The 26,226-nt window shown below is 41.4% G+C and overlaps 2 protein-coding genes across 5 annotated transcripts in view; one reads left to right on the plus strand and one right to left on the minus strand.

The window, feature by feature from the left end:
* Positions 1–10,881, minus strand: part of LOC124595406 (lysophospholipase D GDPD1-like) — a 189,489-nt gene extending 178,608 nt beyond the window's left edge. For all 4 annotated transcript variants that reach the window (XM_047134157.1, XM_047134149.1, XM_047134145.1 and 1 more), the window contains exons 1-2: positions 10,673–10,881; positions 10,459–10,501 (exon numbers count right to left, since the gene is read on the minus strand). In XM_047134157.1, coding sequence (XP_046990113.1) covers positions 10,459–10,501; positions 10,673–10,814 — 185 coding nt within the window. In that variant the 5' untranslated portion in view covers positions 10,815–10,881. The remainder of the gene's footprint in view (positions 1–10,458; positions 10,502–10,672) is intronic.
* Positions 10,882–11,057: 176 nt separating this feature from the next.
* Positions 11,058–26,226, plus strand: part of LOC124595427 (tRNA (uracil-5-)-methyltransferase homolog A-like) — a 31,241-nt gene continuing 16,072 nt past the window's right edge. Inside the window, exons 1-4 of the mRNA XM_047134170.1 lie at positions 11,058–11,171; positions 11,480–11,827; positions 18,967–19,137; positions 19,345–19,491. Of these exons, the coding sequence (XP_046990126.1) occupies positions 11,501–11,827; positions 18,967–19,137; positions 19,345–19,491 (645 nt within the window). The 5' untranslated portion in view covers positions 11,058–11,171; positions 11,480–11,500. The remainder of the gene's footprint in view (positions 11,172–11,479; positions 11,828–18,966; positions 19,138–19,344; positions 19,492–26,226) is intronic.

Here is a 26,226-nt window from a genome sequence, read left to right on the forward strand (position 1 = left end):
TGGGAAAGACCCACCGTGGTTCAGTAGCTACGTTAGAAAGTTTCTGTGACTTAAACAAAAGCTTCACTTCCAAATTAAATTAAGTAAAACCCTAGAACACAAATAAAGGCTGAATGAAACCAAAATGAGTGTGCGGAAAGCAGTGCTGAGTGATTTCACAACCTCAGAGATGAATCTGAGGTCATGTGTGTGCACGGCCATTTCCTTCATAGAGCGAGATGTAGCAAGAATAGTACTGTAAGTGCCAGATGATAGAACGCATGGTTCGCAACTGGTCAATAAGTGGCAAGTGACTGAGTAAAGCACTTTTTCCTGGGCAGCCCTGCCATTGAGATACACGGGACAATTTGAAGAGGTGGCGGCATGGTCGACATTGCAGTTGACACAGTGGTGAGAAGGAAGCGGACAATTGTCCTTGTGTGTATCCCTACCACAGTTTACGCATTTGGCCAGGTGTCGACAAGACACTCGAGTGTGGTTGAAATGATGACACTGGTAGCATTGCATCCGATTCAGAATCTATGGTCGGCTGTGATAACTTCAAAGCCTGCTCTGACCTTGGATGGAAGTACCAGTCTAGCAAAGGTGGGAAAAAGAGTGTGTATGGGCACTAAGGACGCATCTACCTTTTTCATCACACTATGGATGGCAACGACACCCTAATAAGACAGGTATGTTTGAATTTCTGCCTCAGTCAGACCATCAAGCAGCCTAGTGTAAACACTACGGGAAAAATTCAGAATTCTATGGGCTTCAACACGAATAGGATAGCCATGGAAAAGGCAAGTGGCAACAGCTGTGCCTGACAATCCAAAGCAGTCACCAAAAGTAAAGTGCCATTCCGTAAACAAGAGCAGGATTCCACAGTTCCGGCAACTGCATCAACACATTTCTGAAGAAGAAACGGATTTACCACTGCAATGGACTGATTGTGTTCAGTACGTGAAACCACAAAGAACCATGGTGCAACTGGGAGGGTCTTTGAATTGGGAACATTTGATTATGGATGTTGTCTGGTCCTGGGGACGTATCCTTACATTGCTCAAAAGCATTATTTAGTTCTTAGACCATAAAGGATATGCTGTCAGTTGCCAGTTGGATATAAAAGATATTATATTACATTATGTTACATTACAAGGAGATGCTGAGTGAAAGTAGGATGGAAATACTTAGATGCTGACATTTCTACATAATATATTGCTACAAGTTCAACAATTTCACAGAACACAGTGTTCATTTTGTCAAGAATTCCCTGTATTCTATTAGTGGCTTCAAATCCACCAATCTGCTGTAGTGTTTACCGCATTTGTGAGATGGTTGTATGTACTGTCATAAAAAATATACTATTCCCAGCATTCTCTCTTCTTTTGTTTCACTAAGTAACATGCTTTTGCCCTTGATCTTTTGCACAAAATTAAATTTTTGGTAGAGGGGTGGCAGCTTCGTTACAGAGCCCTTCATTGTTCTCTGATGGTATCTGCAATCTCTCTGTACCACCATGAAACTTCTTTCTAGGAGGACCTGAAGGGAATGGTACCATACTGTTTGCAGCCTGAGAGATGTGTGTGTGTTGTGTCTTGTACCAATTCTCTGTACTTCCTGTGATAACAGTGAAAGCATTCCAATTGGCTCTCCACAATCACCAATGTGGTAAACAATCAATGTGGTGAAAAATTTGGGACTGATGGATCATAGATGAGAGGTTAGGGCTGAAGACTGTTAAATGTGTCGCAGAATAGGAGCCATAGATGATGTTGAAATGTGTTGAGGCTCCCAAATTTATTATCTACCTGGAGTGTAGGGTCTCTGTTAAAGATAATTGCTTGCACCATATTCACAGTTTTATGTGGAATAATTGTCACTGGGATGTCACCAAGTCTTTCACATATGTGTGAAGTGCTTGAGATCGTGCAACAGAGGCGGCTTCAATCAATAGTGACCTATTCAACATTTTCAACAATCCTTCTACTTCTCCAAATTTATCTTCAATTTCGTCTATAAACATAATGGCTACATCGCAGTAAAAGTATCTCTATCTGTTCTAGAACACACCAGGTACTGAATAAATTGTTTTGTTTCTTGTCTTCTTGCTTGTCCCCCTTCCCATGGGGTAAGTACAGTTGGGAAAGCAGCTGGACTGTAAACATCCACACTGAGCTATCAGTATCTGTTGAGACAGCACCAGATCAGTATGACAGTTTGATATGATGCATTCCATGTGCGAAATGTGTGCCCTGATGCCACCTACTTTTACCAAGGGATCTCCCCATGGGTCCACTGAGTCACAGTAAATGTCATCTGGAAGACAGCTATTGCTGGGAGTCTGACGCACCAAGCTTCAGACATGTGATCTCTATGTTGACAGAGGGCTCTATCAAATGGGTATGTAAAGAGCATATTGCGATTTCACAGCTCTACAATAACTTTATTATTTGAGATACTTTCACAATGCTTTGCACACACACATACAAAAACTCAAAAAGTTTTTTTAGGCATTCATAAATGTTCGATATGTGCCCCTTCAGTGATTCGGCAGACATCAAGCCGATAATCAAGTTCCTCCCACACTCGGCGCAGCATTTCCCCATCAATGAGCTCGCAGTTCTGGCACGTTTCTTGGTAGAGGAGGTTTAAACACTGAATCTTTCACATAACCCCACAGAAAGAAATCACATGGGGTTAAGTCGGGAGAGCGTGGAGGCCATGACATGAATTGCTGATCATGATCTCCACCACGAACGATCCATCGGTTTTCCAATCTCCTGTTCAAGAAATGCCGAACTTCATGATGGAAGTGCAGTGGAGCACCATCCTGTTGAAAGATGAAGTCGGCACTGTCGTTTTTTTCGCAGAAGAAAAAGGGGCCATAAACTTTAAACCGTGAGATTGCACAAAACACGTTAACTTTTGGTGAATTGCGAATTTGCTGCACGAATGCGTGAGCATTCTCTACCACCCAGATTCGCACACTGTGTCTGTTCACTTCACCATTAAGAAAAAATGTTGCTTCATCACTAAAAACAAGTTTCGCACTGAACGCATCCTCTTCCACGAGCTGTTGCAACCACGCCGAAAATTCAAAGCGTTTGACTTTGTCATCGGGTGTCAGGGCTTGTAGCAATTGTAAACGGTAAGGCTTCTGCTTTAGCCTTTTCCGTAAGATTTTCCAAACCGTCGGCTGTGGTACGTTTAACTTCCTGCTTGCTTTATTCGTCGACTTCTGCGGGCTACGCGTGAAACTTGCCCGCACGCGTTCAACAGTTTCTTCGCTCACTGTAGGCCGACCCGTTGATTTCCCCTTACAGAGGCATCCAGAAGCCGAATGGAGTTAGCAGTTGATGGATCTTTGTTGAACTTCGTCCTGAAGTGTCATTGCACTGTTATGACTGACTGATGTGAGTGCATTTCAAGCACGACATACGCTTTCTCGGCTCCTGTCGCCATTTTGTCTCACTGCGCTCTCAAGCGCTCTGGCGGCAGAAACCTGAAGTGCGGCTTCAGCCGAACGAAACTTTATGAGTTTTTCTACGTATCTGTAGTGTGTCGTGACCATAAGTCAATGAATGGAGCTACAGTGAATTTATGAAATCGCTTCAATCATTTGTAATAGCCCTGTATATATATAAAAATAGAATGTAGAGACATAGCCAGGTAAGATAAGTAAGGCTAGTCGGAGATGGGAGATTGCAAAGCTTGGGGACCAAAGCCTGCCATGCATATATTCACAGAAGAGTTACAAGTCCTCTGAGGGGAGATCACATGAATGAATTTACTTCCATGCTGGCAGTGGTTTATCTTAGGACACTGTAGCAATGAAGGGCACCTAGTGATTGGAAAAATCATTCAGAAAGGGGTGATGAACATATATGGGTAGTTATAGACCTACAACACTAACATCAATCAGTTTTAAAATTGTGAAACATTTTCCATGCTCATGCATTGCAATGTTTCTATCTAACTAACATCTCCTCTACAAAAAGCAACATGCATTCCATACACTGAGATCTTGTATATATAATAAAAAAAAACAGATCACTATTTGTGCACGAAGACATTTAGTTCAGTTCTGCACTGTCATTGATGCAAAAAATACTGACTTACTGAGTACTAAATCAGATTTGTGAACGGTTAAAAATTCAATGTTATTCTTAACAGAAGAAAGTCAAAAGAAATGGGTGGATGTAACTTTGATTATCCAAAGGTGGTGTCATAAGGCTGTCACAGTTTACAAACTGAATTAATGATTTAGTGGATAACTTTGGAGGCTGCACGAAGCTATCTACAGATGACGATGATGATGTCTATAGAAAGGTTGCAATGCCAGTACACTGCATCGAAGTCAGGAAGGTCTGCAGAGAATGAACAATTGTTACAGGGGCTAGTAGTTGCTCCTGAATGTAAATAAATTAACATATTGCATACAAACAGGCAAATAGGTCCATTTCTATTTGATTTCACTGTATGGGAGAGACATCTGGAAACAGTAGCTACCAAAAAATAACTTGGAATAACCATGCAGAATGGAATGACAACATAAAACAAATTGTAGGAAGAGTAAATGTTAGGGTGATATACACTGAGCCAATCTTAAGGAGAAATAAATATAATTCATCCCCCAAAGAAGTGGCTTACAAAACACTCCCTTGGCTATGTCTTATGTCATCAGTACAGTACAGGACTCTTACCAGGTAGGAATACTGGGAGAGGGAGAGAGGGAGAGAGAGAGAGGGAGAGAGAGAGAGAGAGAGAGAAGGTCCAACTAACAGCAGTACATTGATACATGGTGGTTTATGCAGTGTCAGTGTGTTACAAAGTTACTTAAAAAAACTTCAGTGGCGTACTCCACAAAGAGAGGCATTGTGCAACAGGAAGAGTATACTATTTAAATTACAAGAGAGCACATTCAGAGAAAAGTCAGTTAACATATTAGTTCTGCCCAGATATATTTCTGAAAATAATTGGGGAGAGGGAGGGGAGGGGTGCCTTACAAGTTGTTAGACAATCTGAGTTTGTTCAGGCTCCAACAACTGTGGCTATTCTCTCTCTCTCTCTCTCTCTCTCTCTCTCTTTCTTCCTGCATGTGTGGGTGGTGATTTTTTTTTTCTTTTTTTTCCCCCAGGCCTAGTCCGTGTCACTTCAGGCAGCATATGTTGAAATTCAGGAGTAAGTAAGAAACATGTATTTTTTGTTTTCTCAAAAAAAGTTCCTGCCCCAAGATACAGGCCTCCAAAGATGACACTGAACACCATTTTGAAGATGAGAATTTCAGAAAATTTTTTAAAATGCTGTATCTCTGTAACAGTTCTAGATATTTTGTTAGAGTTTTTTTTTTTTTATTTGAAAGGTAATTGCTTCATGATTGCAATGGTATCCTCCAATTGGATTTATCTGTCAAAGTTCTTTTTTGAATTTTTTTATGATTTACAGATTATTTTTATTTATTTATTTTCCAAAAATGCCAATCCAGGAAAGTTAGATTTGTTTTCTGTTCTTTAGAACCATGTAGTACTATATTGTCTGTAAAGGACAGCTTCCACTCTTAAGTTGGACAGGTTTTATTTTTAAAAATCATTTTTTAACTTTTAAGGGTAATGTATGTTTTCACTGGAGTTGTCTCATACTATTTTTTTTATTGCAATGTTTATTTCTACTGTCTTTAATGCATTTATTTCTTAGCACTTCCTTTGTTGTAGTTATTTCTTTTCACTTTCATTGTTGCAGATATTTCTCACACTTTGTTGTAGTTTCTTGTCAGTTTCTTTGTAATGGTTGTTCAGTGCTAATTTGTTTACTGAATAGGCTTCTAAGAAATCTGAGACCATCCACTGAGTTCTGCGTTTTTGTGAGGAATTTGCCAGTTGACACAGTTGCAGCGTGTTTTGTGAAAAGGATTGTTTGAAATGTCTTCTGACTGGGGCCACGGAAGAGTGAAGTTTGCTGACTATTTGCATTTCCATAAAAGAGTGATTTATAAGACAAACAAAACAAACACTTTGTACAGGTTAGGAATAAATGTTCCCAGTGACAACTTTTTGTGTTCTAAATGTTTTCACAGAATAAAAACAATGATAGTAACTGAACAATGTGAAGCCTCCCATGGTGCAGATGATGCAGATTTTGCATCAATAGAGGAAGAATTAAATACCCTGAATCAGTCAACTACAGAGGGTCCTGTTAAGAAACCGTGGTCAGTGAAGCCGAGTTATAAGGTCTACGCATCAAGAAAGTGCAGAGAAATTACTAAAGCTATGGATGAATACACTACAACGAAACTGACCACACTCTTCAAAGTTGAACTTCCATCTTCAGAAGAAAACGAACAACACCTCTTGCCAGGAATTTTTCACAAATATAAATTCAGCTGTTGAATATTGTGCATCCTACAGTGGAAAGGTGCAAGTTTTAACTATTATTCCAGACACATTTTCAAAAAAAAAAAAACAAGTTTGAACCACGTTCCATCAGCATCAAAGTACATGGTAGGCACACAAAGAAATAAGAGGTCTGTAAAAGGAGTCTTTGGAAGACCAGATCCCTATTATGGTCATCCTATAGAAGCAGCTCAAGTTCAAATAGTGCAGTCAGTTTATCTGGAAGATAAATGGGACTGTTCTCGCCAGAGTGCCAACGAAAACATACACTATAAATGTAACAGTCGAAGGTCAAAAAGTTGTGAAAGTGAAGAGGTACATGACTCGCAGTATTACAGAAACTTTTGCAATTCACAAGAGCACCTATACAACTTCACATATTGAAAGATCAAACTTTTATGCACTATGACCTAGTGGGTAGTTCCACACCCACCTAGAGATGTCTGTTTATGTGTGTACTGAGCGAATTTTGCATTTCATGTGGTAACTTTGAAGAGCTTAGTGGAGCATGTAACATGTGACACCTTGGTTGAGCGTGTGAAGTCATTAGTAGTCTGTGATGAGAAGCGAGAGACTTGTTTTGTTTCAAGAATGTGGTGCTTGCCCTGGAAAGGGAGGACTGTCTTTACAGACACTTGGCCTGGAAGACGTAGCGTGGGGGGGGGCGGGGGTGGGGGGGGGGGGGGCGGGGGAGGGAAGAAAATAAACTAATTAAGAAATTTGGGAAATTTGTGGAAAGGTCTTATGGGACCAAACTGCTGAGGTCATCGGTCCCTAAGCTTACACACTATGCAATCTAACTTAAACTAACTTACGCAAAGGACGACACACACACCCATGCCCAAGGGAGGACTCGAATGTCCGATGGGGGTAGCCGTGCAGACCGTGACAAGGCACCTCACACCATGCGGCTACCCCTCGCGGCACTAATTAAGAAAATTGTTGCCTTTGACAGTTTCATTGATGAACTTGGTAAATGGTCGGTGAAAGCAGTAACACACCAGCATCTGAAGAAATTGCAACAACACACTGCAGAAGTAGAAGGGTGTGTACAGGCTGAAGCTTCACTGTGATTTTGCTGAGAACTGGTCTGTAATTCTCCCACAAGAAGTACAAGGGTATCATTGGAGTAATGACCAGGTTTCAATTTTTACAGGAGTGACATTTTCGAAACAAGTGTTGCAGTTATAAGTGATGACACAGGACATGACTCAGCACATGCTTTGCTAGCAATACGCAAAATTCTTCAACTGCAAACAGGGGCAGAGCAGGTCATCATCATTTCTGGTGGTGCTCTTAGGCATTTTAAAAATCATTACCAGCTGTTTGAATTGAGTAGTTGCTTGTGCCAACTGACTGTGCCACTGGTCATGGGAAGGGGCCTTGTGTAGGTGGCCTGCCGAAGCACCATACTACAAAACTTAATCTTTCCAGACCAAATACAGCTGTGATTTAGAATGCTGAGGATTTTACGAGAATCATCAAATCTTACACATCCATTCTTTTGTCCAAAAAGGAAATCGAAGAATTCCGCACCTCAGAAACAGCAAGATAATATTCAGTTTCACAAAATGCGAAGCAGGATGTTTGTGGCGTGTGTGTACGACTGCTTCCCCCTACTTATACCTCCCAAGGAGATCACGAATGTAAAATTAGAGAGATTCGAGCACGCACGGAGGCTTTCAGACAGTCGTAATTCCCGCGAACCATATGCGACTGGAACAGAAAAGGCAGGTAATGACAGTGGCACGTAAAGTGCCCCCCGCCACACACCATTGGGTGGCTTGCGGAGTATAAATGTAGATGTAGTCACTGTCCTCACTCATCCAGCCCTCTCTCTGTTCCCATTCCTGCACCATACAGCAGTCATTTCATCGCCACACCCATTCTTTTAATTTCTTTTTATTTCTCTCCTTTCCGCTACTTACCCCCCCCCCCCCCCACCTTCTCTCCTGCCCACCAACTAAACGGCAGCACTTCAATGTCCCCCACCCCCACCACACCATCCCTCCCCGCTCCAGCTTCCTCCTTACCCCCACCAAGTTGCCACTCCCATCATGCACTGTTGCTGCTGCTCACAGTGTGGTTTCAGTTGTCTGAGACTGCAGAAATATATATAAGGCCTTAATGGCCGAAAGCTATAACTGTGTGAATCTTTCTGTTGTCCCTATCGTGACTCAGCATCTGCATTATACGGTGAGTAGCAACTTTCCTTCTCTAATATTGTTACATTCCATCCTGGATTTTCCATTGTTTGATTAAAAACTAAAATTATGCTAAATATAGCTAGGTTTTAATTTTTATGAGCCTGTTATGTGATAATGTGGTAAAACAGGTTTCATGTATAGCAAAAAATTCAATTATTTATACAATCTGTTCAACCTAAAAGTGGAAGCTCTCTTTCTGGGAATGTTGAACTATAAGGTACTAATCAACAGAAAAAAAATGAAAATATTATGGATTGGCATTTTTGAAAAAAAAAAAAAAAAAAAAAAAAAAAAAAAACCCCGCGAATTGTAAAATATTTCAGAACCCTATAGTAAAAGAACTTCGACAGATAAGTCCAAATGGAGGATTTCTCTGTAATCATAAAGCAATTATCTTTCAAATAATAATAAAAAAACCAACAAAATATCTAGAACTGTTCCAGAGATACAGGATTTTAAATTTTTTTTCCAAAATTTGCATCTTCAAGATGGTATGCGCAATGTCATCTTTGGGGCTGTATCTCAGACCAGAAATTTTTTTGGAGGATACAAAAAAATACGTACTCCTTACTTAGTCCTTCATTCTAACATATGCTAAATTCAATAACATCTGAGACTGTGAAGATAGATTTTTTTCCTAGCCTGCCTGAAGTGATATGGACTATGCCTACAGTTAAAGTCAACTGCTGGCAGTCATCTGCACAAATTCAGGAAACCTGGGTTCAGTGCTACCCAGGTTGGAGCAACTGAATATGTTCTCTGCCTAGGTTTTGACTACCCCTTCCAACCCTTTGCTCTGTGGCTCATACTGAGATGCAAGATCTGTCCCATACAACCTCCCACTACCACATAACCCAGGTCTATCACAGGCATTTCATAACCCCTCAGAAGCAGGAGCACCTGCAAAAGCAACTATGTAATCTACCAACTAAGCTGCAATCACTGTGTGGCTATCTACGTGGGCAGAACCACTAACAAGCTGTCTGTACACATGAATGCCCACCACAAAACTGTGGCCAAGGAACAGCTGGACAGTCCAGTTGCTAAGCATGCATCCAAAATGATATGTACTTCCAGTGACTGTTATGCTGTCCACGCCACAGCTTTACTGAATTGCACAGGTGGGAACTCTCCCTGCAATACATGCACTGTCAGATCAATTTTGATTTTGTGGGTTTCCTATAGTCACACTGATACTATTAATGTTTAGACTAAAGCTGTGGCTTTCATTGTCTCCCAAGTCCAACTTTGGCACCTCTACTAACCCAAAAGCTTCATCCACAGGAACTTTCTCTGCTGAGTAAATGTGCTTTCCTTCTTAGAGAAACAATTCGAACGATGGCCAAGTTAAAATTACAACCTGCATATAATGAAATAAGTGCATTTTAATACTCTAGAAATATATGTAACAATTATGGTGTATTAGCTGCAATCCTGAAATGTGCTTCAACCTGTATGTCAATTACCATCGCTCCTTGTAATTAAAATACAGCACCAAACAACAATTGTGTAACCGTAACCACAATAACAAAAAAAACTACGCATTTCTGGCAGTTTTATACCGATAGCAAAAAATTTACAGCTCTCTCAGTGAATACCATAAAGCAGATTGCTACATATATTTCTCTCTTTGAAGAATCCTTTGATTCCTCACCTTCCTGCGAGCGTAATACGGTCTTCCACCTCAACCTTTTTTCTATTGTTAAACAAGCCAAAATGAAACGTGCAGCACACAAAACCGAATGTGTGGGGCCACAATTTGCAAGACAAACGCGTAACAAAGGACTATAACATGGTTCTAACTGTTTGTAACTGATACATTTGCTGCAAATCTCTACTGTGTAACGCATAAATTAATTACAAATGGTTTATTTACACACCGTTTAAACGCCGTCATTGTGTTTTCATAGTTTTCGCCAGCTCCTGAAATAAAATATCAATTCTGAAAACCAGTAAGCATTCAAGCAGAATAGGCCAAAGCTTTATTTAGGTTCTCTAAATTGCCACATAAAGAGAGCGACAGATCTCTCATAAAGCTTTGTCATCTCTTGGTGCTGAAAGTTCATTTAAATTCATGACTTTATGTATATTTACCTCCACGATGGCTGATATGTCTACATTTAAATTTTAACTTTTTTCGATTGTGAATTAAATTCGGATATTTCAACAATATCAAGGACGTCATAACGTATCCTCCTAGTACAGCAACAATTACCATGACTAATGCTAGTAACATACACTAGTATTACTACAGAAATTTAGTATCATTAATCCCAATTCTCGTCCTGATGACTTTCTGAAATGGCGCCAAAGTTCAGTGGTATGGGCTACAGAGCAAACCCCACACGCATGCGCCACTTTGTTCACAGTAAAATTTTATATTAGTTAGAAATTAAAGAGTTTGCTTGAAAATGATGGACTGAATTTAGCATTTAGTTTAATTTGTTTTATAAAATTATTATTTTAAAATGAAATTAAAGAATATATAATCTTTGACACAAATCGATATTTGGTTACGACGCCATTGGTCTTGCGCTGTTGCAACTCTTTGCTGGCGAACTTTTGCGCGTAGAGCGAAGTGGGAACTGCGGTGGTAAGTACTGGAGGCGTTATTGGTGGTTCTATTGAAATTTTGTAGTTAAGTTTGTTGCATTCAACGTACAGATCAGCATTTATTTGCTTAGTATTAATTAGTTAACTCTAATACCGAATTGAAACATTATTTAGAGGTGTGTAAAGTGCCGGTGCTTGAGATCGGGCGTTGTTGTAGAGTAAGTGAGAAGTTATAAGTTTTATGGAAATGTAATACGTTTCCTTGCATTACTGTGGCTAATTGTGGACATATGAATTAACATATGGTTGTAGTTCATAAATTTATATACTTTTCGTGTTGCGGCGTAGCTTTGTGACGATTCACACAAAATGGCTGCTGCAACCATTAAAACGGAGCCAATGGATGTGGATGAGGGCGGAAATCAAACTCCGGCTCAGCCAGCATCTGAATCAGCCCCAGCAGCTAATGGGGAAGTTGAAATGAAAACTCCCAAAGAAGAATCTAGCTCAGAAAAGGAAAAACAAGCCGCCACTGAAGAAAGTAAAACTGGTGATGAGAAGGAAGCTGAAGCAGCCAAGGTTAATGGCGAAGGTGACGCCGATGGGGAAGTCGATAATGAGGATAAAGAGCCTATGAAAGTTTCGGGCACTTACAAAATTAAAGTGAGCGGTCTACCAAGATTTTGTCCGTTAGGGGTATGTATATATTTATACTGATATAATTAATTGTAAATTCGATTTGATCACGGAGTCTTAGGAACGTGTTGTAGTTATTGATTTGAAATGTAACAAGGCTCTTCTTTTGTTTGTTGCGTGCACCACATTTATTCAATTTTTTTCACGTTTAGTTGTAGCAATGGTTAATTTATTAACATCGTGCTAGGTTATGTTTCACTGTTGAAGCATGCTGAGATTTTCGATATTGCAATTACAATCAATCAAATGTTAAATTTTGAATGTTCAAGCAGGTATGAAAATGTACAGTTAGATCCTTTTGTCAGATTTAAGTAATACATAGAATGAACCTGATGCTATAGGGAAACTATTTTATATCAGCCAGCTGTAGTCATACAAGGGTATTGTCAGTAAGAATTGAAGTGCAATGGAAAGAGTCAGTTATTGATGAATGTTTAACCTGGAAATGTTTTTTAAAAAAGTTACATTTGCTGAGTGTGGTTGACCTCATCTGAAGCATAAAACTATGGAAATGTTAAATTACAGGTTCGAATCCTGCCTTAGGCATGGCTGTGTGTGATGTCCTTAGGTTAGTTAGGTTTAAGTAGTTCTAAGTTCTAGGGGACTGATGACCACAGCAGTTGAGTCCCATAGTGCTCAGAGCCATTTGAACCTTTTTTTTATTGTTAAATTACAGGCAGTGTTTCCAGAATTTCTCATTGTAAGAATTCTGAAATAAGTTACACAAGGGAAAGTACGTATTTTGACACTACAAATTTTGTTTCCAGTATTTTATTTGTATCTGTGTAGATTAATTTGCATTGGTAGCTTGGCAAACTTGTGTTGTTGGGGAGAAATTTCCATTATATCATTCACTTTATCTGGGCTGTTTTAATATATTTGCAGAAATACATGGCTAGTCTATTCATTACAGGGTTCGAAGACACTTCTGCAATTGGAAAGGTATGTTACAGTCCTGTTATGTCTAGTCATCATGCTGGACATATTTTCTGTTGACATTGCTCATTAATTGCAGTTGAGTAATGAAGTTTAGTTTTGAGTGACTCATTGTCTTACAAGGAAAGGGCTCATTTCGCAATCAAAAGCATTACTTAGCAACTACACTAACATGTCTTTGTACAAGTTATAAAGGCTCTGTGGCCTGCATGAAAAGTGTTGTGCACCACACAAAAATGATTACAGAAAATGTTAATTTGGAGTACAAAGCTGCTTTTTAAAGTCAGATCCATAACTTATAGAATAGCTGATAAACAATTGAACCTAAAATTTGTAATCATATCTAGATAAATACAAGAATGGCTAATTCCATATGAGATAACCTTTGGCCCCGTATGTGACTCAAATTGTCATTGTTGATGCTGTTACCAAGATAAACCATGCACAAGTTTTCAGTGGACAGTGACTTAATCAGTTCATATGAGCAGTTGGCAGCGGGCTCATGCACAGAGCTGAATTCACGTATGAGCAGTGCCTTCCTCCCGCTTCTGGTTACTTTAAGTGTGGCTGTTTGCTGTACGAGCAGTAGCAGCAAGTAGCCACAAGCTACCCGGGAAAATTTTTCTGGCGTGCCAAAGCTGCCAGATTTGCGAATGCACGGAGGAAGCTGAGTTATAGTGGGGGGGTGTCCTTCCCCACGTGACCTGTGTATATGTTTCGTGTCTTCGTTTACAGCTCCCACATCAAATGAAATCAAAACAGATTTCTGTGGCCAGGAGCCATCAAGTGAATTAATATACGTTCTCATACCAAAATTTTATATTTCCAAGTTACTATTGGCTACTTTCAACCTCATTCAATTTAAATTGCAGATTTTCATTTTCTGGGACGAATAACGTTATACCATAATAAAGAACCAAACATGAGAATACAGTACTGGACCTCCAAGAAAATTGGTATTTTGGTCAGTAGTTTTGTACTAAATATTTTGTTTCAAATATAATGACAGCTGTAGCAGAATTTCACAAATCTGCCTTCTGTGAAAGTGTTTTTCGATCGCAAGGCACATGTCTAGTACTTCCTCTAGGCCTGGAGTTGTTTCTTAATTTGTGTTTATGTCTTAAGTTATAGAAAGCCATTCTATGCTAAATTTTAGACGGGCAGCATACCGTGTTTTATCGTTTTAACTCCCCACATGGCTTCATATTTATTCCTAGAATAGAATATACACTGTCAGTTGTACAGTTTCTTTGCCTCACAGACAACCATGTTAATTTTTTCGCATTTTGAAATAGTCATGAAATTTATTGCCCTTTATTCCGGTGTAAGCTACACAAGCAACTGTTTTTACTTTTTATTTTTTTGCAAGAACTTTGAATTCCATCCTACTAGCTTTTTGCAGTGCTGTGTAGATGTAAACCTGTTGGAAATGCTACATAACAATATTGCACAGTACGAATTGAAAAAGTCTGTCAGTCACCCCTTAGCAAAATTTTATGATGCCCCACCACACACGAAATTCCATCAGAAATAAGACGAAAAGCGTATAATCAGAGCAAGCACGGGCTGCCTGCGTCGTTATGGCTGCGCATGTGCAATACGGCCTGTTGTCTGGCGCTTTCTGGCAACTGCTCAAACGAACCTAATAACACTGACTTGCTTGTGTGACTAATGGACTCTAAATCTTCTTGGCATTATAGAAATTTTCTTCAGTCCCTGTAGTACCCAAGTTTCTTGATGTCCATTTTGCTATTGTTCCAAATCAGTAAACCTCCACCTGTTGTTGTTGTTGTTGTTGTTGTTGTTGTTGTTGTCGTTGTCGTCGTTGTCGTCGTCTTCAGTCCTGAGACTGGTTTGATGCAGCTCTCCATGCTACTCTATCCTGTGCAAGCTTCATCATCTCCCAGTACTTACTGCATCCTACATCCTTCTGAATCTGCTTGGTGTATTCATCTCTTGGTCTCCCTCTAAGATTTTTACCCTCCATGCCGCCCTCCAATGCTAAATTTGTGATCCCTTGATGCCTCAGGACATGTCCTACCAACCGCTCCCTTCTTCTTGTCAAGTTGTGCCACAAACTCTTCTCCCCAATTCTGTTCAGTACCTCCTCATTAGTTACGTGATCTACCCATCTAATCTTAAGCATTCTTCTGTAGCACCACATTTCGAAAGCTTCTATTCTCTTCTTGTCCAAACTATTTATCGTCCATGTTTCACTTCCATACATGGCTACACTCCATACAAATACTTTCAGAAACGGCTTCCTGACACTCAAATCTATACTCGATGTTAATAAATTTCTCTTCTTCAGAAACGCTTACCTTGGCATTGCCAGTCTAAATTTTATATTGTCTCTACTTCGACCATCATCAGTTATTTTGCTCCTCAAATAGCAAAACTCCTGTACTACTTTGTGTCTCGTTCCCTAATCTAATTCCCTCAGCATCACCCGACTTAATTTGACTACATTCCATTATCCTCATTTTGCTTTTGTTGATGTTCATCTTATATCCTGCTTTCAAGACACTGTCCATTCCGTTCAACTGCTCTTCCAAGTCCTTTGCTATCTCTGGCAGAATTACAATGTCATCGGCGAACCTCAAAGTTTTTATTTCTTCTCCATGGATTTTAATACCTACTCCGAATTTTTCTTTTGTTTCCTTCACTGTTTGCTCAATATACAGATTGAATAACATCGGGGAGAGGCTACAACCCTGTCTCACTCCCTTCCCAACCACTGCTTCCCTGTTGTGCCCCTCGACTCTTATAACTGCCATCTGGTTTCTGTACAAATTGTAAATAGCCTTTCACTCCCTGTATTTTACCCCTGGCACCTTTAGAATTTGAAAGAGTATTCCAGTCAACATTGTCAAAAGCTTTCTCTAAGTCTAAAAATGCTATAAATGTAGGTTTGCCTTTGCTTAATCTTTCTTCTAAGATAAGTCGTAGAGTCAGTATTGCCTCATGTGTTCCAGTATTTCTACGGAATCCAAACGGGTCTTCCCCGAGGTCGGCTTCTACCACATTATTCTATTCGTCTGTAAAGAATTCGCATTAGTATTTTGCAGCTGTGACTTATTAAACTGATTAAGTTCGGTAATTTTCACATCTGTCAACACCTGCTTTCTTTGGGATTTGAATTATTATATTCTTCTTGAAGTCTGAGGGTATTTCGCCTGTCTCATACAACTTGCTCACCAGATGGTAGAGTTTTGGCAGGACTGGCTCTCCCAAGGCCGCCAGTAATTCCAATGGTATGTTGTCTACTTTCGGGGCCTTGTTTCGACTGAGGTCTTTCGGTGCTCTGTCAAACTCTTCACGCAGTATTGTATCTCCCATTTCATCTTCATCTACATCCTCTTCCATTTCCATAATATTGTCCTCAAGTACATCACCCTTGTATAGACCCTCTATATACTCCTTCCACATTTCTGCTTTCTCTTCTTTGCTTATAACTGGGTTTCCATCTGAGCTCTTGATATTCATACAAGTGGCTCTCTTTTCTCCAAAGGTCTCTTTAATTTTCCTGTAGGCAGTATCTATCTTGCCCCCTAGTGAGATAAGCCTCTACATCCTTACCTTTGTCCTCTAGCCATCCCTGTCACTCATTTTTGAAACGTTTGTATTCCTTTTTGCTTTCTTCATTTACTGTGTTTTTATATTTTCTCCTTTCATTAATTAAATTCAATATTTCTTCTGTTACCCAAGAATTTCTACTAGCCCTTGTCTTTTTACCTACTTGATCCTCTGTTGCCTTCACTACTTCATCCCTCAGACCTACCCATTCTTCTACTGTATTTCTTTCCCCCATTCCTGTCAATTGTTCCCTTACGCTCTCCCTGAAACTCTGTACAACCTCTGGTTTTTTCAGTTTATACAGGTCCCATCTCCTTAAATTCCCACCTTTGTACCTAAAATGTGCATCCTTGTTTTAAGAAACTAATTTTTAAGCATCTCGTGTTAGGGGTATCATATACTCTTAACTACATCATAGGATTTAATTTTGTAGGTATATTGTGGTACAGTGAGATGTCCTAAAAACTATGGAAGAATGATGTACGTGGTCTATACATAAAAAAACTATGTACATCACAAATGTTCTAACTTTTCACAATTTCTTGTGCCCTCCGCCACACACCGCTTGGTGGCTAGCGGAGTATAGATGTAGATGGATGTGATTAAGTGATCTAACATTGCTTGCTCTGATGCTTAAAATGTAAGTTTTGTTCTCCTGCGTTTTCCCCTGCTGGAACTTGAATGGTAGGGGGACTTGAACCTCTAGGATATTTGACTCAAGCATATGCCATCATTGAGCCATACAAGAGAGCTTTGTGCTCTTGAGGGAGCTTGCTCCTTTCAGCTGTTTAAAGCAGCAACACCATGTTGCCTAATGTTAAAAGGGCAGATAAATTGTAGGTTAGTAGCCTCTTCAGGTCACCTGCATTATGGATGTACCTGGAAGGAATGAAAGCCACTCTACCTTGTCAAGGTTCGTGTTTATAATTATTCGCCCTTATCTTGTGGTCGTGCGGTAGCGTTCTTGCTTCCCACGCCTGGGTTCCTGGGTTCGATTCCCGGTGGGGTCTGGGATTTTCTCTGCCTCGTGATGGCTGGGTGTTGTGTGCTGTCCTTAGGTTAGTTAAGTTTAAGTAGTTCTCTAAGTTCTAGGGGACTGATGACCATAGATGTTAAGTCCCATGGTGCTCAGAGCCATTTTTTTAATAATTATTCCATGAAATTAGCTGCATTTTCCCTCCAGAACAGGAAAACACTGATATGGAAAAGAAAAGTGTGGAAGCAAAACAGACCAAATCAAGTAAATAGTTTTCTCTCTCAAGCTAACTGGAATGATTCATCTGTTAGTCTATACAGTATAGCATTGCCAGTAAACAATTGGCAGTGCACACGTGGGGAAAGTGGTACCAGTGAGGTTACTGGCAGGTGCTTGGGGGGGGGGGAGGTGCCAATTTAAACTGAAACCTGTGCTCACATTTTTTCTAAATAAGTGGAGCCCCTCCACACCTGCACTTGCTTGCTCACCATTCATGTCACCTCTGCTTTGGTTAGTATCTGAAAAGAATTCTGCTGTAAATGACTATATTTATTTTTACATGTCTTGTTACCCATTAATAGCTTTCAGAGAAGTGTTGAGTGGTGAATTTTGAGTTAAACCTGAAATTTTTGAGTGAGGAGCTCAGGAAAAGTAAGGTCGGTAGGTAGCTTATGAAGAAGCACACACTCACTACAGATTAAATGTGAGAGTTTACACTTCCATTGTTCCAAAACCCATAGCATGTCTTGTTTCACCAGATATCTATGGCCCTTAGAATTAAATTTTCATTGAAAGTCAGTAGTTGGAGTAACATGGTAGATAAGAACTATATGGTAAAATACTTTCCTGGTTTTGTACTATAATTGCCAAAATCTCATTTTGATATTTCAAATCATTTATGAAACATTGGAATGTTAAGTGTTTAACTGTGGTGTTGCTGGTGCTTCATGACAAATGAGGGTGCTAAATCAGATTAATTTTCTCCAGCTTGGCGACAGACCTCCACCCAAGTCTACAGAAAAATCCAGTATGTCAGCTAAATTTCATACACAGCTAGACATTGTGTAATACTCACCAAACAAATTCCTGTTTAACGCTATCTTTCATTTCTAACTTTTCAAATTTCACATAATACCTTAGTTCCATGTAAATATCGCAATACCTATTACCATTAAAAAATGACTATGAATTATGAACATGGCACATAAAGCTTTGAGTTGTGCAAAAATGAATTTTTTTTTTTTTAACAGAATAGTTCCAGTAAAATCTTGGAAAGGTTGCAGGATATGCATCTGAAAGGTTGGAAACACTGATGGCATTCTACTGAACAAATGAACTTGTGTGCTTCGGCTGAAAATTGGTTATTGTGCATTGGCCACTGTATACTGTGTGGACTCTAGCTGCTGCTGTGAATGGAAAATTTTCCTTTTTATCGTCAGTTTACCTAATCATTGACACATGGCACTGGTGTGAATAGATTAGAAGACAGTAGTAGAGGTGCAAGAAAATTCCGCACAATATTTTTAAAATTAATTTTCATAAATGGCTGAAGATATGCCTTTTCATGTTTGTGCATATGGAATGAAAAAGCACTTTGTTAAGCATAACCTTCTTCACTTTGGACTATCTCAATAAATAATTTTTTCTGTAGGAATTCAAGAAGTTAGTAAAAGAAGAGCTTGGGTTAGCTCTGAGTTATGTGAGATGTCCTAAGAGAGGAAATCCATGGCTTCACCTTACATTCAATACACCAGAAGAGCAGCACCGAGCACAGAAGGCTTTGCACAAGTATACATGGAAACGCAAAACGTTAACGTGCAGTGTAAGTACTCTTAGACCTTTAACAGAAGTTTATAACTCTAATTTGTGAATATACTTGCAATGTAGCTAAAAGTGAAGATTTGCTACTAATATGCATGTGGCACAGTGTTTTGTTAAGAAATTTCAGGTAATGAATGAATCAGAACTATACACAAAATTAACTGTATTTTTGTGCCCAAGTTAAAAGAAGAAATACTTTGTTTTGCAGATTGTTACAACAGATGCTCAAAAAAGAAAACCTGAAGATAGTACAGGTGATGATAGTGATGCTAAAAAAGCAAAGCTTGATCTGTCTGTTGAAGAACGTGTGTTAATGGCAACCATTCCCTATCACAACATTCCATATGAGGAGCAGGTGAGTTACAAAGTAAACTTATGTTCGGTGAGTGGTGCAACAATTCATTGGTAGTAATCAACAGTGCAAGAGGAGATATCTTCTGCATATATTGTGATAGAAAATTTTGTAATCCTTGCCTATTAGTGTGTTAAGGGCTATTTCTTTGGTTCTGAGTTAGTTGTGAGACTGCTGCATATGCATGCATTTAAATAATTTGTCGGTTCTGTTGGTCAGCAGTAAAAAATTCCCAACACTTGACATTATTACTTAAATTCCTTCTGACCATCTGTGTAGAGATTTTATCGATGACAAGGAAAGCACTTATACAATAATCTAGGAGTAAAGGGGCCACTGACCGAATTGTAGAGTCGTTGATAGGCAAACAAAATAAAAGAAAGAAAATGCTGGCTTTAAGACCAATTCTTTGGACTACCGTAGGCATTCATACACCTAACCACATATAGACCCCCTACGGCTTGTGTGTGTGTGTGTGTGTGTGTGTGTGTGTGTGTGTAGGGGTTTGATAAAGGATTTGTCCACGTTTTCATTTTGCGACCATCAACTCATCACTTCTACTATTTGGTGAATAGTCCCCTTTACTCCTCAGTTCTTCTAATATTGTTTCTGGTGCTGAAATGGGAAGTGGGATCTTCCTCTCACTTTCCAAAATTGTCACCAAGAGGGGTCTTATGATTTGTTACTATAGTTCTTTTCAGGAATGGAGTCAGCTGAACCTATTGATACCAGGTGTAAGTTTTGTCCCATGGCATAATGATGTGGCATTTGACGACTTACATGATGTGCAAACAGAATTTAATACTGACAATATTGCTTTTGCATATAGGAGTTGGTAGGGTGGTCTGTAGTACAAAATGAGATCTGACCGGTTGATACTGAAGAGTTTGTAAAACCAGAGAATGTGAATACGAAATTAGAGGTGCTGGTTTGTGGCATAGCTAGTTTCAAGTTCGGTTAAAGGGCAAGTAGACAAAGTGCTATCAAAATGCTTTTAAATTCTCTGTTCAGCAGGTCAGATGAAAGTTTGATTCCTGCACGAGTTTGAAACACCACTTACTTTCCATGCATGCATGTGGAAAGTTGGTTAACTTCCTCATGGTGTAATTTCCCACCTTGCACTATTGCCAATCCATATCTACTCTGTAAACTGGTTTGAAAGTTTTTCCCATTCCATTCATATAGGGAGCACAAGTAAAGCTTCTGTATGGGCTGTTACTAGCCTGAGCTTCTCTCCTAGATCAGTGGGATTGATTTGCAGGGTGTTACACTGTGTTCTTAGTCTAGAAATTTTCTAAGTAGGCTATTATGGGATGGTTTGCCTGTCTTAAAGTGAAACCTCTTTATAACATTTGTCGATGTATTTTCTTCTGTTATGTCCATCTTTTCTGCTTCCAACAAAAAGCCCATATGCACATCTGTACAGTGTGTTAACGTTGTACCCCTATTACACGGTACACCTGAGGTGCACACAGTGTTCATGTTTGGAACTGCGCTCTTTTTCACATTGACCAATTAATGCACGTGGCATATTCCTGGTGCGAATCAATCTGCACATGCTCTTTAGTGGTTTTTTTTGTGAAGTTGTTCATTTGAATTAAGAATTTCTGACAAGTGAGAACTCAATGCTCCTATTTTTTAAAGTAGTTGTTCTCTTACATAGGTAGCACAGAATTATGCTATTGTTCTGAATTATGGCTCAACAGTTTTTTATATGATGACACTTGTTTGCTCAGGGATATTTTATCTAAATTTGTAACAATAATGGAAATTCTGGGATGGAACAATATGTAGTATAATGGAAAGGCAGGTACTCACCTAAGGTATAAGGATCAGTGTGGAGCATAGAAACATTTAAAAAGCTGCAGTAGCACACACAACCTCACAGACCTTAAATATATGTTTATACAGCATTTTGTATGTGGTGCTTAGTTTTTTACTAGTTTTTGATTGCTTTGCAGATAGTGTGCCAATAAATAGATATTTGTGAGATTTTGAAGTTGTATTTTACAACTTCATTATTAAAGCAATTGTTTGCAGCAATTTATTTAATGAAATTTCCTGGCAAATTAAAACTGTGTGCCCGACCGAGACTCGAACTCGGGACCTTTGCCTTTCATGGGCAAGTGCTCTACCATCTGAGCTACCGAAGCACGACTCATGCCCGGTCCTCACAGCTTTACTTCTGCCAGTGTCTCGCCTCCTACCTTCCAAACTTTGCAGAAGCTCTCCTGCAAACCTTGCAGAACTAGCACTCCTGAAAGAAAGGATACTGAGGAGACATGGCTAGCCTGGGGGATGTTTCCAGAATGAGATTTTCACTCTGCAGCGGAGTGTGCGCTGATATGAAACTTCTTGGCAGTTTAAAACTGTGTGCCTGACCGAGACTCGAACTCGGGACCTTTGCCCCCACTGCAGAGTGAAAATCTCATTCTGGAATTTATTTAATCTTTACCATTTGTTGTGGTTTTCTGTAGTGAATTGTCTGTAGAATTAGGCTACTTTTATAATTCTCAACGGGAAGTCTTCCTCTTTAAAGTGTTTTCCTCCATACAGTGTTCCAAATTCGTAGTGCCTTTAAAAACATTGTGTATAAGTTTCACTGTATATGTTTGCTATCCCCTGTTCATCCTATTCGATACAGTCCCACACACTTGCACTATTCCAGAAAGGGTCGCATGTGTGCAGGTGCACACTAGTATTCTACCAGTGAAGCAGTCTGGCAACTGCTTTACATAGAATTGAGACTGTGGTCATTAATTTCATATCTCTAAACCTCGCTATTTGAATTGATAGTGTAGTCATGAGGTACAGTGTGTTCTAATTGCAGTTGGCAGAGCACTCTCTAGTCCTGAGTTGTAAGTCAGATTGCTTCAGCTTGTAATCATTCATTTTGTGCTTTAGCCAACTTCAGCTAGCTAATATACTGTTTCAATTAGCGTTGGTTGTTTGCAGTTAATACTGTTTCAATTAGCCATAGTTGTTTGCTGTGTCACTTTGTTGCACTTCAATGTTCTACAATTTCAGTTGTATGAACAGTGTTTGAGTAATTTTTAGTGCCTTGTGTGAGTTCCACTTCTGCTGAAGTGTGGGAGTGCTATTAATAGTGCTAGTGCTGCTTGCATCCTATCCCTTGCATGGCAGTCAAAATGAGTGAGTTGCCTGTTTTGGCATTATTTTGAAATCTTAACAAGATCTGATAATGTGCACAGTTAAACTGCATCATCCATGGAAACCTGAGGTTAGTATTGTCTGCTGTGTCATTTGTATACAACTTGACCAAGGGTCTGATCACTCTTTCCTGCCCTGCCCTGCCCCTTCCCCCACAGGAATACTCAAAACTAGTCACAAATCTCCATTTCTCTGTCCCTGAGCTTTTAGTTGTAAATGCTTCAGCTATTTGTCTATGCCACTGGCACTAATACCTGTTTCACTTATCTTCGTAGTTGTAGATAATTAAATAGGGCAATACTACTAGGTTTTCCATGGTTTGTAAATGGTCATTTGAAAACAGAGCCAAGCATTTCTTCTGTTTTGTTACCCTGAATTTCAGTTCCTGTCCCATCTGTAGCTGGACACTAAACTTTGGTGCCACTTGACCTTATTGCTGATGTTTGTGTAATTTAATGAACATGTAAATATTTCTTCATATTTGTTCTTCTTTACTGTGTTAATCGTTGTTGTTACAACTACTTCAGCGTCTCCCCCTGCGGGTTCGGGGGTTAGAATAGGCCCGCGGTATTCCTGCCTGTCGTAAGAGGCGACTAAAAGGAGTCTCAAACGTTTCGGCCTTATGTGATGGTCCCCTCTCGGGTTTGACCTCCATCTATCCAAATTATTCCGAAGAGCGAGCCAATTGGGGAAGGGCACCTTACATGGTGCACTGTATCCTTCGTGCAATTAGACCTATTGCCGTCTTTCTCGTCGTTGCGATGGTGTCCCGCTCGTTTTCGATCTCATGGGCGATTACCACGCTGCACTCTGCAGTGTTTCTTTTAACTGTGACGACGACCTTGGCCATTTTTGCACCTAAGATCCAGCACGGTAGCCAGTCCGTTGTGGTGGGGTCGCCATGCACCCTCTTGGTTGTAGCCCCCTGACAACACAGGGATCGCTCTACTGATGCCTGCGCCGTTCACTCCCCACGTATGCCAAGGAGTAGATGCCCATCTCCCTGGGGCATCGGGACTCCCGGCAATGGCCATCCTGCCAGGTGGCCTTTGCTGTGGCTGGGTGGCGCCCGTGGGGAGGGCCCTTGGTCGGAGTAGGTGGCATCAGGGCGGATGACCCGCAATGAAGCGTGGTACATCATCTCTTGCTGGCGGCCAGCCGTCAGCAGTCTCTAAGCGTTCCAAGGCTCAATTCAAGGCTAATGTGTATGACCCCAAATCGTTCCCCTCCCTGGCCACACCATGGGAGGAACGAAGGGCTATGAATGAGAGCGAAAGATACTCGCCCCGGTATCTCGTCTGTACCAGAGCTGACGGGGCATCTTTTATGTCCGTGAAGCCTCAGTTCTTTGTAGAGCATTTAGAGGACAAGTTTGGGGAGGTGGAGGGCTTGTCTAAAATGCGCTCTGGGTCAGTACTGATACAAACGGCATCCTCCGCCCAGTCCCGCAGGTTACTTGCTTGTGACAAGTTGGGGGATGTTAACGTTTCTATTACGCCACATAAGAGTTTAAATATGGTCCAGGGTGTTATTTTCCATAGGGATCTCCTTTTGCAGTCTGATGACGAGCTGCGCGCCAACTTAGAACGTAGAGGTGTTCATTTCGTCCGGCGCGTTCATCGGGGTCCGAGGGACAATCAGGTTGCTACCGGTGCCTTCATCTTGGCCTTCGAGGGTGATACGTTACCGGAAAAGGTCAAGGTGATGGTCTACCGATGTGACGTCAAGCCCTATATCCCTCCCCCGATGCGGTGCTTCAAGTGCTGGAAGTTCGGCCATATGTCTTCCCGCTGCACTTCCAGCCTCACATGTCGAGATTGCGGACGCCCGTCTCATCCCGATACTCCATGTGCCCCGCCTCCCATCTGCGTCAACTGCGGGGAGCACCATTCACCTTGCTCACCTGACTGCACAGTCTTTCAGAAAGAGCGCAAAATCATGGAATATAAGACCCTGGACCGGCTGACCTATACTGAGGCCAAACGGAAATATGACAGACTCCATCCTGTGAGAATGACATCTTCGTATGCAGCTGCTACAACAACTGTGCTAGCTCCATCAGTTGCGAGACTTCCAGCCAGCTCGATAAGCAGTACGACTCCTTCTGCCCCCTTGCCCTTGGGGGGCTCTCCCCAACCGGTTGCTCCTGCACCACCTACCTCAGGAGCAACCTCCTCCCACCCGTCGGGGACGTCCGTCCCCGCTTCTCAGCCGGAGAAGCGCCTAACTTCTTCGGCTACTCTCGCCCGTAAGAGTTCCCTTGGGACGCTCCCTTCCCAGGGTTCCCCCAGCGGGAAGGATGACGGCCACCAGTGGCATAAGTCCTCACCAGCAGCCGGGCGTAGGGCTTCACGATCCTCCTCTGTCCCGGAGACTGAATCGGTGAAGCCTTCCCAGCCGGTGAAACCCAAGGTTCAGCGAGAGAAGTCCAAGAGAAAGACCTCTAAGGCTAAAGAACTTGCGGTGGCACCAACCCCACCGCACCTTTCGCGCTCTGCGTTTGAGGATGAAGTCGAGATTCTAGCGTCCGCTGAGGACCTTGATCTCGCTGGTCCCTCAGACGCCATGGATGCCTCTCGTCCGGGTACTGAATCGGTGGCAGTGAGTGAACAAGCGGCGTAAGTTGCCTTCCCAGTCCTTTCACGCCTTTCTCAGCCATGGACAATACCATCCTCCAGTGGAACTGCGGCGGTTTTTTCCACCATTTAGCTGAGCTCCGCCAACTTCTCAGCCTTCGCCCTTTCTTCTGCATTGCTCTCCAGCAAACTTGGTTTCCGGCGATGCGAACCCCCGCCCTCCGTGGCTATCGGGGTTATTACAAGAACCGAGCAGCTTATGAAAGGGTGTCTGGTGGCGTCTGCATTTATGTCCTTCACACTCTGCACAGCGAGTCTGTCCCTCTCCAGACGCCTTTAGAGGCTGTCGCTGTACGCGTGTGGACGCCACAGGCTGTTACCGTCTGCAGTCTTTACATTCCACCAGATGGTGATGTCTCGCAGCATGTCCTGGCTGCCCTGGTCGCCCAATTGCCGCCACCTTTCTTGCTATTGGGCGACTTCAACGCTCATAACCCTCTGTGGGGTGGGTCAGTGGCAACAGGTCGAGGCGCCATCATTGAGCATTTATTGTCGCAGCTCGATCTCTCGCTGTTAAATGATGGTGCCTTCACACACTTCAGTGTGGCGCATGGCACCTACTCCGCCATTGACCTTTCAATCTGTAGCCATAGCCTCTTACCGTCTGTCCAATGGAGTGTGCATGACGACCTGTGTGGTAGTGACCATTTTCCGATCTTTTTGTCACTACCACAGCGCCACTCTTCTGGGCGCCCTAGCAGATGGGCTATGAATAAGGCTGACTGGGACTTGTTCTCCTCCACTGCCGCTTTTGCGCCTCTCTCTACCGATGACATTGATGCGGTGGTTCAATCGGTCACCACCGGCATCGTTACTGCCGCCGAATCTGCCATTCCCCATTCCTGTGGGTCCCCTCGGCGGAAGGCTGTGCCTTGGTGGTCGCCTGAGATCGCTGAAGCGATTAAAGATCGCCGGCGGGCGCTCCAGCGTC

Source organism: Schistocerca americana, chromosome 1 (genome assembly GCF_021461395.2).
Source record: "Schistocerca americana isolate TAMUIC-IGC-003095 chromosome 1, iqSchAmer2.1, whole genome shotgun sequence".
In the NCBI taxonomy this organism is placed as follows: domain Eukaryota; kingdom Metazoa; phylum Arthropoda; class Insecta; order Orthoptera; family Acrididae; genus Schistocerca; species Schistocerca americana.